The sequence below is a fragment of the Eptesicus fuscus genome, chromosome 24 (genome assembly GCF_027574615.1).
Source record: "Eptesicus fuscus isolate TK198812 chromosome 24, DD_ASM_mEF_20220401, whole genome shotgun sequence".
NCBI classification, from domain to species: Eukaryota; Metazoa; Chordata; class Mammalia; order Chiroptera; family Vespertilionidae; genus Eptesicus; species Eptesicus fuscus.
Genome location: NC_072496.1, coordinates 13,801,874 through 13,817,670, shown reverse-complemented (window position 1 = coordinate 13,817,670; position 15,797 = coordinate 13,801,874). Strand labels below are relative to the sequence as shown.

At 44.5% G+C, this 15,797-nt stretch overlaps 1 protein-coding gene across 3 annotated transcripts in view; it reads left to right on the top strand.

The window, feature by feature from the left end:
• The first annotated feature begins 1,183 nt into the window (after nt 1–1,183).
• Nucleotides 1,184–15,797, top strand: part of ADSS2 (adenylosuccinate synthase 2) — a 36,585-nt gene continuing 21,971 nt past the window's right edge. Inside the window, exons 1-2 of one of the 3 annotated variants that reach the window (XM_008149847.3) lie at nt 1,184–1,508; nt 15,397–15,499. In XM_008149847.3, coding sequence (XP_008148069.1) covers nt 1,326–1,508; nt 15,397–15,499 — 286 coding nt within the window. In that variant the 5' untranslated portion in view covers nt 1,184–1,325. The remainder of the gene's footprint in view (nt 1,509–15,396; nt 15,500–15,797) is intronic. The other 2 variants (XM_028158101.2, XM_054712972.1) reach the window with 2 other exon arrangements.

Here is a 15,797-nt window from a genome sequence, read left to right as displayed (position 1 = left end):
TCAACCCCTGAGCCACGCCTGCTGGGCCCAGGCAACTTTATATCAGAATTCTATGTCAGAGTTAATTTGTGTTGCAGGTGGAAGATACTCCGCAGGAGACATACTCTGGAATCTAGGGACACCCGAAACACTAATAGGAGTGGAATATACACAAAGGGGCTGGGCTGTGGACTCAGGCTGCTTAGATAGCAACTGAGCTCTCAGTAGAACACGTTAACTTTTAAATCCTGTAAAATAAGGATAAGACAGTATTACCTACCTCGTATGGTTGTGGGAATTAAGAGAGCTAAGTGCATCACAGTATCTGGCATATACTATCTGACATCGGTAATACACTCCTCCTCCCCGAGCCTGTGTTACTAAAGTGTAAAATGAGAAGGGCTAGGACTCTACTTGATCCCCAGATTTTCAGGTCTAACATTCTCCACCTTATTGCTTTACTTTTGAGTTGGCCCTATTCACTCCCTGTTCCCATCTCTGTTCTTACCCCTAGTCCTTAATTTCCAATTCGAAACCTATACTTTCCCATTCCACCCCATTTGTATGATGAAATCCCGCCCTTTTTGTTCTGCACACAATCTCATCCCTTAATAAAAACAAGTCATTAAAAGATAATTGTTTTCCCTCTCTGTGCAACCCGCTTCAGTGCCTGCCGCCTTCGGCCAGAAGTTCAAGGCCACAGTTGCTCTGGCATGAGGCACTGTGAGAGACTCAGGGGGTCGGGCGTGCCGTAAATGCAAACCCAGGAATTAAAAAATAATTTAAAATTGAACCTTTTCAGAGACTGAAACCTATACAAGGCAGGGCACTCTGGTACCAGAATACTACACTTCAGCTCGGAGCGTTGCATGCCGGGAGTTGTAGTCCGACGCTGGAGCACGCGCCTCCGTGCCCTCCAGTTTGAAAAGCGGGAGACAGGGAGGGGAGGCGGGGCGTTGAGGCTGGCGCGCGCTCTAAGCCCCGCCCCTGCCGCTTCCGTTCTCGGGTTTGCGGCGGGGGGGGGGGGGGGAATGGCGCGCCCGGCCCTGAAAGGGGCGTGGCTTCGGTTCCGGGTGGCGGCGGTTGCGGCCACCAGGGCCTCTCCCTCCAGGCGGAGCTGCCGCGGCCGGCCAGAGCGGGGCAGTCATGGTCCCCCCTTGAGCGGGCCGCGGCGGGGAGCCGGGTGGGGCCTGGCTGGAGGGGGCGGCCCGGCGGGGGCGGGGCCGGGGCGGGGCCGCCGCTGGCTGCCGCTTCCTCTGCATGTGGCTCCGGGCTGCAGAGCAGTTCCGTTCGCGCACTCCCTGCCGTCCGCCTCTCCCCCGGGCTCTCCTCGCGTCACCGGAGCCATGGCGCTGGCCGAGACCCACCCGGCAGCATCCTCCCTGCCCAACGGCGACTGCGGCCGCCCCAGGGCGCGGCCCGGAGGGAACCGGGTGACGGTGGTGCTCGGCGCGCAGTGGGGCGACGAAGGCAAAGGGAAGGTGGTGGATCTGCTGGCGCAGGACGCGGACATCGTGTGCCGCTGCCAGGTGAGGCGACCGGGCTCCGAGACGGGAAGCCGGGCCCGGGAGGTCGGGCCCAGAACCTGGATCCTCTCTCCAAAACCAGGTGTCACCTTGAGCTCCCCTCCTCTTGCTGGGAGCTGCGGCGACCTGGAGAAATGGCGGGAGGTCAGAGACCCCTGACCTGGGTGGGGGGTCTTGGGTTGCGGGGTTTGGGGTGGCTCTGGAGGAAAATGCGGTTTGAGGGGGGGGGGGGGGAAGCCGTAGAGAGATGCGCGATGCCCGGCGGGGGTAGCAGGTTTCGGGCTGGGGACCAGCTCTCAGCCCAGGACTGGGGGCCGGCGCGGGGATGGATGCGGGGCGAGTTGGAGGAGCTACCGGCCGAGGCCTGCTCCGGACTCTCCCGGCGGAGGAACTGGCCGGCATCCTCCTTCCCATCACCCACCCGCCCACTCGGGAATCAGGTGGGAGTGGATTGTCCCGAAATGCCCCGGAATCCAGACCCACCATGGCCCCCACCTGCAGGGCCCCGAGCTAACAGATCGTGGCCTCCTCGCGTCCACTTGGTTGACAGGAGAACCGCCGCGGGGCTGTGGACCGGGTAATGGCCCCTAATGGCCCCCTGGTTGGGCTCCGTCCTCTGTGTGTTAGTATTAAGGGGAGGTTATTTTCACTTGTTGGTCCCCGTGCACGGAATCCCGGTTCTTTTTCCGAGTGACGCCAGGAGATACCGGATGTCAGAGCTGGTATGTAGAAATATTTACATCGTTACGCTGACATTGAAAGTGAACTTTGGGGAAATAGAATGGTCCTAATGTACTTCCTCCTGAGAGACACGTGGTTTTCGGTGTAAGCTTTCTTCCTATTTGCCGTTTGCTCCGAAGCAGCCTAGAGGCTAAGGCCTTTGTGAAGGCTCCTGTTACTATTACCCCTTTCAAAATTCGGGGAGAGTTGAGCAATAGCCCGTTTCAAAACAAATGGTAATGTTACGTTTGAAGTCTGTTTCGTTCGCAGAATGTTTCTTCCTCATGAACATACATGGCACAGTATGATGATGCCATGTTGTATATGTTTGACAAGTTAGTAGGCCCCCTTGATTGGAAGCTCTCCACCGAAAATTGAATAAATACCATGTGAGCATGCAGAAACAAGGAAGTAGAAAGCTAAATACGATCATTCTAACTTATCTGGTGGTTTTTGTTTTGTTTTGTGTGTGTTTAAAAATATGTACTTTTATTGATTTCAGATAGGAAGGGAGAGAGAGAGAGAAACATCAGTGATGAGAGGGAATCATTGATTGGCTGCCTCCTGCATGCCCCCTACTGGGGATCCAGCCTGCAACCCCGGGAATCGAACCTGGGACCCTTTAGTCTGCAGGCTGACACTCTATCCCCTGAGCCAAACCAGCTAGGGCTGTTTTGTGTTTTTTTGCATGCAGAAATCCACCCTGGCCGTTCCTCAGCTAAGGTAGGTGCCCAGCTGGCTCTTAGTATTCTCACTAGCACCACCATCACCTCTCCTTCCGTTCTGCTCCTCCAGCCCTCCGGCAACACACCTACCTTCTTACTAACACTCCTGGAGGTGTTGGCATTGAACTGCTGCCCCACGCTGCCTTGGAGTTGCTCCAGAGCCCAGCCTTCGCTTCCTTTTGTCTTCAGACCAGATCTGGCCATGCTGTTGGGGAAGAAGTATGGGAATACATACCTTGCTGGGTAGAAAGAGGGAGCCCGGCCTGTTTGCTCCTGCACGCACTCCTGGCCATCTTCCTATCTGGAAATAGTTGTGCTCAGGTTGAGCTACATTATGTAGCTGGAAAGAAGGTTTTGGGAGTGGTATCATTATAACCTTTATTAGAGAAGATCTCCAGTTTTAATAGTAGCATTGGTTTGTAGATGGGTTACTGTGAAAGTAGGCTTGAAGGAGGTCCTGGACCAGTCTGCTCTGCTGTCCTGGGAAGGTCTGGAGGGAAGTGATTGACAAGGAGCCAAGTGTGGCTTTCCAATGTGAGCTGCAGACAGAGGAGAAACAGGTGAGCAGACTTGTTAGGCAGGCTTGCCTCACCTGTAAACTTTTGACTTACTACCTTCCTTCTATAATCCTCAAATCTTTATATTCTTACAGTGTCTTTTAAGAGCTCATATTTTGAGCTTGGATTGCCTTGTTTGATGATTCAAGTTTTGTGGATTGTTGAAAATAGGTACTTTGTTAGAATTTAATATTTTTTTGTGTGATATTCATCTCATAAACTCAACTTTTGTACAGATTGTGTCTTCAGAAGAGGTATGTACATAATGTATCCATGTCTCAACAATGGAACCATAAAATAAGGAATTTCTTTCAATATAAAATACAGTTTGTAAAAGAAGAACTGGCCCAGACAGTGTGGCTCAGTGGTTGAGCATTGATCTGTGAACCAGGTCATGGTTCAGTTCCCAGTCAGGGCATATGCCTGGGTTGCGGGCTCCATCCCTAGTGGCGGGGTATGCAGGAGGCAGCCCGTTGGTCAGTGATTCTCATCATTGATGTTTTTATCTCTCCTTTTCTGAAATCAATAAAAATATATTAAAAAAAAAAACACACTATGTTTTTTCTTTTTGGAAAGAATAGATGCAAAGCCAGTGGCATTATTATCACCATAGCACTTAAGGCCTGTATTTCAGATGCAGGATTTATAAGGAATTGTTTATAACTTGGTAGATACTCTTGATATATGCACCTCTATGTTCATTGCAGCATTACGCACAGTGGCCAGGGGTCCTTCACTAGGTGTTTGGATAAAGAAGATGTGGTCCATCTATACTGTGGAATACTACTCAGCCATAAGAAAAGATGAAATACTTCCATTTGTGACAATATGATGGACCTTGAGAATATTTTGCTAAGTGAAATAAGTCAGTAAAAGCTAAGAACCATATGATTTCACTCAAATGTGGGACATTAAACTGAAACTCATAGACAGACAGACAACAGCATGGTGATGACCGAGGGGAAGGGGTGGGGAGGTGGTAAAGGGTAAAGGGGGCCAATACTAGTATATGGTGACAGAAGATGATTTGACTTTGGGTGTTAGGGGAAAAAGCTGACAAGGGCACAGATTGTGTCTCCATGGAGCATATACACTTTGTGGCCAGATTATTATGATCTCTGAACGCATAATAATCTGGCCACTCAGTGTATATCCTATATAATAAAAGGCTAATATGCAAATTGTCCCCTCGACCAGGAGTTCAACCAGCAGGCAGGCCGGCCAGCCGCCTATGTCCCCTCCTCCTGGCCAGGCTGGCCGAACCCCACCCATGCATGAATTCATGCACTGGATGGGGGGTCCCTGAGCTCAGCCTGCCCTGTCTCACAGTCCAGGAGCCCTCAGGGGCAGGAAGTGACCTGGCGGTCAGGAGAAGGCGATGCCCCATCACACCTCTGTTGCTGCCATTGCTGGTAGTGCAAGCCTCAGCCGGCCCTGGTTACCTGCGCCTTGGGCTTGCCCTGGGCAAGCTGGGCAGCCACCATCCAAGGCTTGCCTGCACCTCGGGCTGGCCCTGGGCAGCTGTGGGGCTGAGGGGACTGGGGGACTCCAGAGGCAGGCGCGTGGAGTAGCTGGGCCTGCCTGGGGGCGGGCCCGGCCTTGCCACGCACCTGCTGCCCGGGAGGGGTTGAGGGGACTGGGCGCCGCCATCTTGTGGCTGTGGGCACCGCCATCTTTGAGGGTGGGGCAGTCAATTAGCATATTCCCTCCTTATTGGCTATGGGCACTGCCATCTTTGCAACAGTGTGAGGGTTAATTAGCATATTCCCTCTTTATTAGATAGGATATACTGAGTGGCCAGATTATTATGTGTTCAGAGATCATAATAATCTGGCCACTCAGTGTAGTCTAGTGCAGTGGTCACCAACTGGTGGTCCGTGGACCACTGGTGGTCCATGAGGTCCGAAAGGTTGGCGACCGCTGGTCTAGTGGACAACTTACGGAAACCAGTATTGCCAGGATGGGCATGGGGAAGGTTGCCACTACAGGTTTTCCCAGGGGTCCAAGTAAGGGAATCGGACGGCCTCTTTCTGGCGGCACAAAAGTAGTTTTGTTAGAAAGCTTATTACCGCTGCTCCACCTAAGTAGACTATACCATAACTCCTTCATGTTGTGTAGAAACCACAGAGAAAATTTTAGCTATTGGAGTTCATACCAGGCCTTAAGCAAGGGCTTGTTTATTGTTCTTGGAGAAAGCAAGCTTCGAAGTCCTGGATACGTCATGTCCTGGACAGACACGACGTTGCCTGTGATCAGGATCAGCCGGAACATTTTTCCCTTTGTGCTTCCCCCCAGGGCTAAAAAGTTAATATAAAGGGAAAATATTAACTAAAATTAATTATAAAGGGACAGTGTATCCTGTCACTTGGTTATATAAAAAAGCTTGCCGTAAACAAACACTCAATGGAAAACTGTTAATTTGTAGCTAGAGGCTAGGAGGCTGAAGGCTCTGAAACCAGCTATTAAAAGGTGGTAACTGAGTAGAAAAGACGTACCAGCAGCAAACAGGCTTTCTCCTGGAAAACCGCAGAACAATTGAAAAAGAGAGCAACTTAAGTGTTATTGAGTGCCTCGACTGGCTACTGCTAAAATGACTTTCCCAAACCCCGGCCCATTATTTCGGAGATGGTAGAGAATTAGCATTTAAGGAAAACCATTCTTCCAGGTTTATAATTGCTATTTCTGTGTCTCCTATCAGGGTTGCCTTTTATACACATAGTTTATAGTATCTCCCAAGTACATAAGGGTATACCAGTTGTTGTTTTTGTATACTTGGTTAAAACTTGCTTTCTTGGATTACTGTGCCTTCCTTAATAGGATGTAGTTTTCTCAGAAAGAAGACTTGTTTCCTGTTTGTTTTCTTCCAGGGCACCCAGTACTGTGTGAGGCAGAGAGGAAGTAAACACTCAACATTTGTTGGGTGACTGGATCACCCCAATCATTAGTTTCACCCTGTCCTGTAAATTATTTTAACACTCCCTGGACAATCTCACTGACTATTAGAATGAGTTTAAGGTGGAATCACCAGCATTTTTTGGATGAACTTAGTATTTGAACAAGTATTTTTTTACATGGTACCATTATGTTCAAAAGCTTTAATAGTTTATATTAAAGTCTTCTCTCTTTTATCAATGAGAAAATAGGTAACTGATACTTTTTTTTTAAAATATATTTTATTGATTTTTTTTACAGAGAGGAAGAAAGAGGGATAGAGAGTTAGAAACATCGATGAGAGAGAAACATCGATCAGCTGCCTCTTGCACACCCCCTACTGGGGATGTGCCCGCAACCAAGGTACATGCCCCTGACCGGAATCGAACCTGGGACCCTTGAGTCCGCAGGCCGACGCTCTATCCACTGAGCCAAACCAGTTTCAGCAACTGATACTTCTTTTTAGAGTATTTTCCTCAGCGTATACCAGTTGAATGCCGTGCAATTCTAGTAAATAGTTTTTCTCTGCTGAGGGCAGAAGACCTTCAAGTTTGGTCAATGTGGATGTTCTAAGTTGTTTGCTACTTAAGCCTGTTTTAATATACCATCATCTCTACTTTAAAAAAATTAAAAAAAAACACACACACATACATATCTTTATTGATTTCAGAGAGGAAAAGAGAGGGAGAGAGAGATAGAAACATCAGTGATGAGAGAGAATCACTGATTGGCAGCCTCCTGCACGTCCCCTACTGGGGATCAAGCCCGAAACCCAGGCATGTGCCCTTGACTAGAATTGAACCTGGGATCCTTCAGTCCACAGGCTGAAGCTCTAGCCACCGAGCCAAACCAGCTAGGGCCATCTCTACTTTTAAGGCATAACATTTTAAATTGTATGGGATCATCTCAGTGGTGTCTAACCAATATTATTTGTTTTTTAAATTTTGGTGGGAATGGGTGGGTTACTTGGATAGTTTCAAGTATCTCTAGGAAAAGTGTGTGCCTAGAACAAATCTAGAATGAACTGGTAAAATGATAGATACTTAATAGCTTACTCACTGTAACTGGATACAAAGGTAGTTGTATTACCCTTTGGGAACTATGTCAGATTTTGACACTAAATATTAGAGTGGATGTAATACAATCACTAAATATCAGTGTGGATTGTTAGAATTTATCAGTGGGAAAAGGGACATTGAGGTATTCAGTATTGCCTGGTCAAGGCAATTGAAAAGAACAGCAAATGGAGGACAGTTCCCATGGCTACGCTGGCTCCAAGATGGGATGGTACTTTACATTGAATCAACCTTTAATTATATTTAATTCAGTGTGATACAATTCTTCTTTCAAAATTTTTAAAATGGGGTTTTTGTCTCTTATCAAACTTTTAAAACCCTTTTTAAAGGATTTTATTTGTGAGAGAAAACTTTTTTGATTGACACTTTTATTCATAAATGGAAAGAGTAGGTGAGTTTTTACCAAGCATTTACAAAGTTGCACGGCATCATTGATTTGGGCAGTTGTTGGTTGTATGTCTGATCCTCCTACCCATGACCTTGATCATCTCTGACCCTCGTTCAGTAAGTGTTTAAATCCAGTTTGGTACCTAGAGTCTCAAGCTTCTTAATTAGGATCTTAAGATGCCTCTTTCCACTTTCATTGTGAGAAAGGGTTTTATAATGGTAATTTAAGGCCTAGAACACAGGTACCTGAGAATTTTACCATGTGTGACATTTGCCTGTGTATGTAACTGTGAGGTGAAGGGGATAGCCTAAGCCTTTAAAAGATAATGAGCAGTGCACTTGGATGTCTTTGCTGAAAAGAAATTCAGATACCCTGTGTATGTTTTCCTATCTAGTGTGTCTGGTTACTGTTGAATAGTTTAATTTGATCAACTTACTGGTAGTAACTTAATCTGCTCTACTTTGAAATCAAAAGCTAATTGCAATTATATGAATGTTTTCACAAAAGAGAAGTCATCCTTAGAATTACTTTGTTGCTGTGGGTTGACAAGTCTTTTAGCTTTGGCAACAGTGAAATGTTTAATCTGAAAGAGACACAGGTCTTACAGTTTTTACTAAGAAAGCAGCACAGTGACTCAAAAGATGGTTGGGTTCCCAGGAAGCTTGAAGACTAGGCAAGAAATAGGAACGCTCTGTTTGATCCACAGTGGTTTATAGGACAAACTCTGACTTCTTTTTTTTATTGGAGGCCCAATGCACAAAATTCGTGCAAGAGTAGGCCTTCCTTCCCTCCGGCAGGCACCTGGGACCAGACTTCCCTCCCAGCCCGGACTTCATCCGGAAGGTCGTCTGGAAGGACGTCCAGTCTAATTAGCATATTATGCTTTTATTATTATAGATATATATTTTATAGTATATGTGCTGTCGAAGCAAGTACCAACATTGGATATATTTTATTGCCCTATTGGATTGCATGTTCCTTTTTAAAAAAATATTCTTTCAGTTTTATTTTGTATTGGTTTCAGGTGTACAGCTTAGTAGTTAGATAATTGTATACATTACATAGTGTTACCCTTGATATTTCTAGTATTCCAACTGGCACCAGACATAGTGATTGCAGTATGGCTGACTGTGTTTCCTATACTTTTCATACATCCCCATGACTATTTTGTAACTACCAATTTGTGTTTCTTTTTTTTATTATTTTTTTAAAATATATACTTTATTGATTTTTTTACAGAGAGGAAGGGAGAGGGATAGAGAGTTAGAAACATCAGTGAGAGAGAAACATCGATCAGCTGCCTCCTGCACACCCCCCACCGGGGATGTGCTCGCAACCAAGGTACATGCCCTTGACCGGAATCGAACCTGGGACCCTTCAGTCCACAGGCCCACGCTCTATCCACTGAGCCAAACCGGCTAGGGCTGTGTGTCCTCTTTAGAGAAGTGTCTATTCAAGTCCTCATACTATTTTTAAATTGGATTGTTTTTGTGTTGAGTAGTACGAGTTCTTTTTAAATTTTTGATATTAACTAGCCCCTTATTAGATGTATCATTGGCGAATATACTCTCCTGTTTTGTAGGTTTTCTTTTCATTTTGCCAATGGTTTCCTTTGCTGTGCAAAAACGTTTTAGTTTGATGTAATCCCATTTGTTTATTTTACTTTTGTTTCCTTTGCCTGAGGAGATATATCAGAAAAAATATCGCTAAGAGAAATGTCAGAGATTTTACTGCCTAAGTTTTCTTCTAGTAGTTTTATGGTTTTGAGTCTTACATTTAAGTCTTTAATCCATTCTGAGCTTATTCTGTATATTGGTGTAAGGAGGGAGTCTAGTTTCAGTTGTTTTTGCATGTATCTGTCCAATTTTCCCAGCACCATTTATTGACGAGAGTGTCTTTACTTCATTGCACTTTCTTGCCTCATTTGTCAAATATGAATTGACCATATAGACGTGGGTTTATTTCTGGGCTCTCTATTCTGTTTCATTGACCAGTTTTTATGCCAGTACCAGGCTAGAATGGACTTCTTGACTGATGTTCACTTTGAGCGGCATGATCCCAGCACAGTGCCCCTGTATCCAGAGCGAAAGGGGAAGAGAAGACACACTGACTGTTTTCTAGGCCTGAGAAGTGCCTCTGGGCCATGGGCATGAGTGTTAGCCCTGGACACGGGGCCTCCACTGTTGCTGCAAAGAGACCATTGTTTCAGGCTCATAACACGTCAGGGCAGGAAGTCAGTTGGGGAGTGATGGGGGACGAGAAAGACCTAATAGCAAACTAATTTAAGGATTAGGAGGCACTTTTGCAGACTAAGGTTATTTTATTCCCTTCCAAACCTTTTTTTTTTAATCTCCTCTGGACCTTTGGAGCTTCTTAGTTAGAAACTTCACATAACAACACTTCTGGTTCTAAACTTCTGTTCCACAGTTGGGCTTGACAACCTCTGGTTCTTTGGAGCCATCAAAAATAATTTCAAAAACACTGTCTTCTGACTTCTGTAAAGCTTCAAATCAAATGGGGAAGCAAAAGCATGGCTGGGGACAGTACAGAAAGCACCCCTGTATTCTGCAGTACCATGAGCTTTGTTCCGCACAGCATAAGTGTTAAAGTTTAGAAGTTAATCATTTTTATATGTATTTATCTTTAGTGAAAGATGTGAACTTAAAGAGCCAGCTGTCTACATACTCTGTCGAAATGCGTTTGTTTTGTCAGTCATTTGGATTTTTTGTTTGCAAACAATGGAAAGAGCCGGGTCTTAAGCAAGATGGGGTTTGTCTGAAAGAAGAGCGGGATGGCCCCGCCTCAGAGTAGCCCCAAAGGCAGCTCTGGGGTCAAAGGTCGGGACTGGCGGCCTTTCTCTTGAGGATGTGCCCTTAGGTGACTGGCATCTCTAACTCCTAAGTGCCTTCTTCTCTACTCAAATCAAATGCCCAAGAGAGCGGAGCTGGATTGGCCCTGCTGGGGTCAGGTTTCCCTGCTGGATCTAATGGCTCGGCCAGAGGGGTGATTTGCAAAGTAAGAGTAAAGGTGGGAAAAAGGGGGACTGAACCTCAGAGCCATTGAGGCCCTCCTTGTATAACAGTTAACTGAACATTTTCTGTGTTGTTTTTAAATTTAGTTAAATCATAGAAAACACAGCCTTGATTAAAAAGGTGTTGTTAAATGCTACAGGAGGGACTGGGATCATAGTGCTTTGGGAATTTAGCAAAGCAGCAAGAGATAGTTACAAGTAACTATTAATATGAATATATGATTAGTACTGTATCTGGGGGTTGATTCACCAAGTTTGGCTTGGGAAAATTTTGGAATGAGTAAGGAATACTGCATCTCTGTTAAAAACAGAACAAAAAATACTGATCTCCTATCATTTACATAGTATTATGTGGCCATTGCTAATTAAGGAGAATCGTTAGACATGATTAAATGAATATATCCTTGCTAGATATGCCGGTGCACACTTCATAGAGTTGCCCATGTGAGAAGCAGTTCCATCACAAACGGGGGAATGTACATGCAGTTCAGAGCAGCTGCCCTTGTAATTCTTGGTGGGCTTGTTACCTGATAATATATGTAGATTCCCTTGTCAGGAGCTCCTGTGAGCAGCTCACACTCAGCTTCTGTGGAGATACCTTGTCAGGAGCTTCTGTGCGCAGCTCACACTCAGCTCCTCTGAGCACCTTTCTGCACAGCCTGTGCCTCATGGTTAGAAGCTACCACACCCACCATCCCCATAGGGCTCTGTGACCACGTAGACTTATCTGACCAGCCCAACACTTTCTCCCCTAGCTCCTTACTAGGATAATCGGGTAAATGTAACCACATTTTCATACTAAAGCAGAATTTAAATGAGATTAAGACTCTGTAGTTATCCTTAATAAGACATGGGTTATTGAAAACTGTTGGTTAATGTTTGAGTGAGCAAGCTGTTAATTAAAATGTGATTTCAAGCCGTGTGCAGCTGAACTTTTCCAGCCTAAACCACCACCTTGGGAGAGCTTAAAGAATTAAACCAGTTTATCCCCCTAAAGTCATCTGTCACACCAATCCCAACCTCCTCAAACACACACACATTTCAGCCATCATCTCTCCACTATGGTTGTTGCCATCAATACTGCCTGTTTTTGTACAATATTATCTCAGAGAGTAGGTTTTGGTTGTGCAACAAGACCACTGTGCACCACCGAGTTAGTCACTGTTTCACCAAATGATTGTATTAATATCTGTAAAGATGATTTGTGTAAAGTAGTAGGCTTACTTTTAAGGTCTACTCCAAAAATTACAGAGTAGTTTGTTTTTTATATGAAGCAAATTATAGGTTATTTAAAAAGCTAGTTTTAATTTAAATAATAATGCTTCATTGATTGTCTCAAAGTTACTAATACTTTATAACAATTTAGTAAGCACTTATTAAATTTAGTGATTTATAATAACTTAGAATTAAATAATTGTAATAGCAAATTAGCATTTTTCTGGGCTCTAAAGAAAAATTGGACAGACCAGTATGTCCTTTTGGTATGTAATACTTGTTTTAGGAGTCTTCTATCAGTATTGGTGATAAACTTACACAAGTGTGAAATAACAAAGTATGTACTGGGAAGTGTATTGTAACATTATTCAAAATGACAAAAGATTGCAAACAACCCAAATGCTTCTGTTATGAGACAAATTTAATGAATTATGTGTCCATATAAAAAGGAATACAGTATAGTGCAGCTGTTAAAAGAATGAGACTGCTGGGGTGATATCCAGCATCTAGAAAGGTTCAGGAATCTGGAGAAGGCGCTGCGGCGTAAATTAATAAAGAGACTAGAAATATAAATTTGTAATCCATGGGGGAGCCAGAGGAGCTTAGCTGTAGGAACCAAGTTCCCTGAGTCTCTGGACCCCTCGCTCTTTATTAACACAAATTGCCCTAAGCTAAGCAGATACACATATCAAAGGGTAAGGTTTAGTATACAGAGGCATTGTCAGTTTTGGGGGAACTGCGTTCAGCTGTTCAGGTGTTTGGCCAGCAGGAGGCAATAACATGTAGATTAAAATGCCCTCAGCTGTCTGGCAGCAGGCAATAATATATGCAGATCTTCAGGTTGGGGAATTGCCTTCGGCCATTCCAGTAGGCAATAATATGTATTCAGCCCTGCTGAAGCCTCAAGGTTCCATCAACCTTTTGATGAAACTTCTTGCATTTATGACCTGCTGGAATTAGCCTCCAGCATGAGACAGTTCTGTTTGCAAAGTTATGGAATTAGCTCTAAGATTGCTCTAAAAAAAGCAAGCTGCCCAGGTGTATATAGTTTGCTCACATTTGTAAACATGGAATAAAACAATCTTCTATATATATAAAAGGCTAATATGCAAAGTGGTCCCTTGTGAGTTCAACAGGGAGAGCAGGAGTTTGATAGCTTGCTATGACATGCGCTGACCACCAGGGGGGTGGTGCGGAACATGGCGGGCGACCAGCGGCAGCAGCGGGGCGCTGAGGGAGTAAGGGAAGGAGGAGGCGATGAGGCAGGGAGGGAAGAGGTGGGGGGAACTGCATGGTGGCGGTGCGTGGGCAACGAGGGAAGGAGGAGGTGGGGAACCTGATGGGCCCTGATTGCCAGCCAGGCATAGGGACCCTACCCGTGCACGCTTTTCGTGCACCGGGCCTCTAGTACGTAAATATGTTTGTATATGCAAAATTACCTCTGGGAGGACACAAAACCTGTGGTACCTGGTTGCCTTGTCCAGGGAACAAGGGCAGGGTCGGGTTGGAATACTGCTCATCCTCTGTGCCTTCGTATCCTATGCAGATGTTTCCTGTTAAAAATAAATAGTAAGAAGTATTCACCTGTGCCCTTGGTGGTATCCAGTGCGGGAGGTATTGCTTGACACTCCTGCTTCTGTCTTCCTGTGTCTTGCCTCCCACCTGTCATCTTGTAGACTATAGGTCACCACTGTCAAGTCGTTTGTTTGTTTTTAAACATACATGACACACAGTAGCCTTCAAACAGGGATTCTTTGCTTTGTACAGTGCAAAACAGTGTAAATGGGCATTTGCTTTTTTTGAAGGACCATTTTTCTGAATTCATGATTGGTAAGGATTTAGTAAAATGTAAATAACATTCATTTTGGCAAAAATTGTCTTGTGATCAAGTTAGACTAGTCATTCTCTGGAGATACTATTTTGATGGGTATTTTTAAAAATGTCCCACGAAAATGTCAAACTTTTTGTTGCAAATATATTCCTAGTATGTGGTTTACTTTGGAATTAAAAAAAAATTGTATAGAAGTTTAAAACTAATTAATTGATTTGTGTTTTCTCCCATTTTTAAACTTAGAAATTAGAAAATGTATCTGGTCACTTAATATTGTCTGCTTTGTGCCTAATTTTTATCATTTGACTTCAAATTTTGCTTTAATTGTCTGTTTAGTCTTGAGCTTCACAGAGGGGAAATTTCACCCTGGGTTGGCAGTATGATTCCCAGCTTTAGAGAGTCTTTGACCTAGTGTATTGCGTTATCCAGAGATGAGTAGATCCCAGGGATCTGTTACTAACCAAACTCACAAGACTGATTTATAAATTTAAAAGTTTGAGTCTCAGGATAGCCAATATTTGAGGTAGTTACTTGGGAGATTTGCTAGTTGATAAGTCCATGTAAAATACAAATGTCAGGTCAGGAAATTGTTTGACACTCTTAAGACCATGGGAATTATATGAATACTAGAGGCCTGGTGCACAAATTTTGTGCACTCAGAGGGGCGGGGGGGCCCTCAGCCAGGCCTGTGCCCTCTCGCAGTCCGGGAGTCCTTGGGGGATATCCGACTGACAGCTTAGGCCCGTTCCCCACAGTGAGTGGGCCTAAGCCGTCAGTCAGACGTTCTTAGTGCTGCTGGTAGGCGGGAGAGGCTCCCACCACCACTGCTGTGCTTGCCAGCTGTGAGCCCGGCTTCTGGCTGAGCAGTGCTCCTCCTTTGGAAGTGCACTGACCACCAGGGGGCAGCTCCTGCATTGAGCATCTGCCCCCTGGTGGTCAGTGCATGTCATAGTGACTGGTCATTCTGCCGTTAGGTCGATTTGTATATTAGCCTTTTATTATATAGGATTTATATCAAGTGAGGCTAACTGAATGGATTACCCTTTTCTATTTTAGGGATTTTTATTTTGGAATATCATGGATAATTAATTAGATTACTACGTGTCCTACATAGTGAGTGCCCAAAACAATAAAAACGAATTGTCCCCTGTGGTCTTTTCTTTTCTTTTTAAATCTTTTTAGAGGGCATGTCTTACCATCTTCCAGAAACCTGAATTCTCCAGTTTTCAGAAGTGAGGAATGGAGAGAGGATAGTGAAACTATTACAAAGCCTCCAAAGAATTAGTATTTGTGACAAATGCTTGGGTTTCCTTAAGTGATAGTGACATTTTAGCAGGAAATCATTAATTTCCTTTGGAAGGAGATCTATTACTTGTCATATTTATTGTCAGGTTCAATTTCCCATCATATGTTTCAGGGAGGAAATAATGCCGGCCACACAGTTGTTGTAGATTCCGTGGAGTATGATTTTCATCTTTTACCCAGTGGAATAATTAATCCAAATGTTACTGCATTCATTGGTAAGTATAGAATGATCCCTTGAGAATTTCCCCCCCTAATTCATAATAGTGTTCATTTTTCATTATCAAACTGATTTCACCCTTTATTATTTAAATGATTAATCTTGACCTTGGTATCTTCCGGAACAGGGGTCTTCAAACTTTTTAAACAGGGGGCCAGTTCACTGTCCCTCAGACCGTTGGAGGGCCAGACTATAGTTTGAAAAAAACTATCAACAAATTCCTATGCACACTGCACATATCTTATTTTGAAGTAAAAAAACAAAATGGCAAAAACACCCGCATGTGTGTGGCCCGC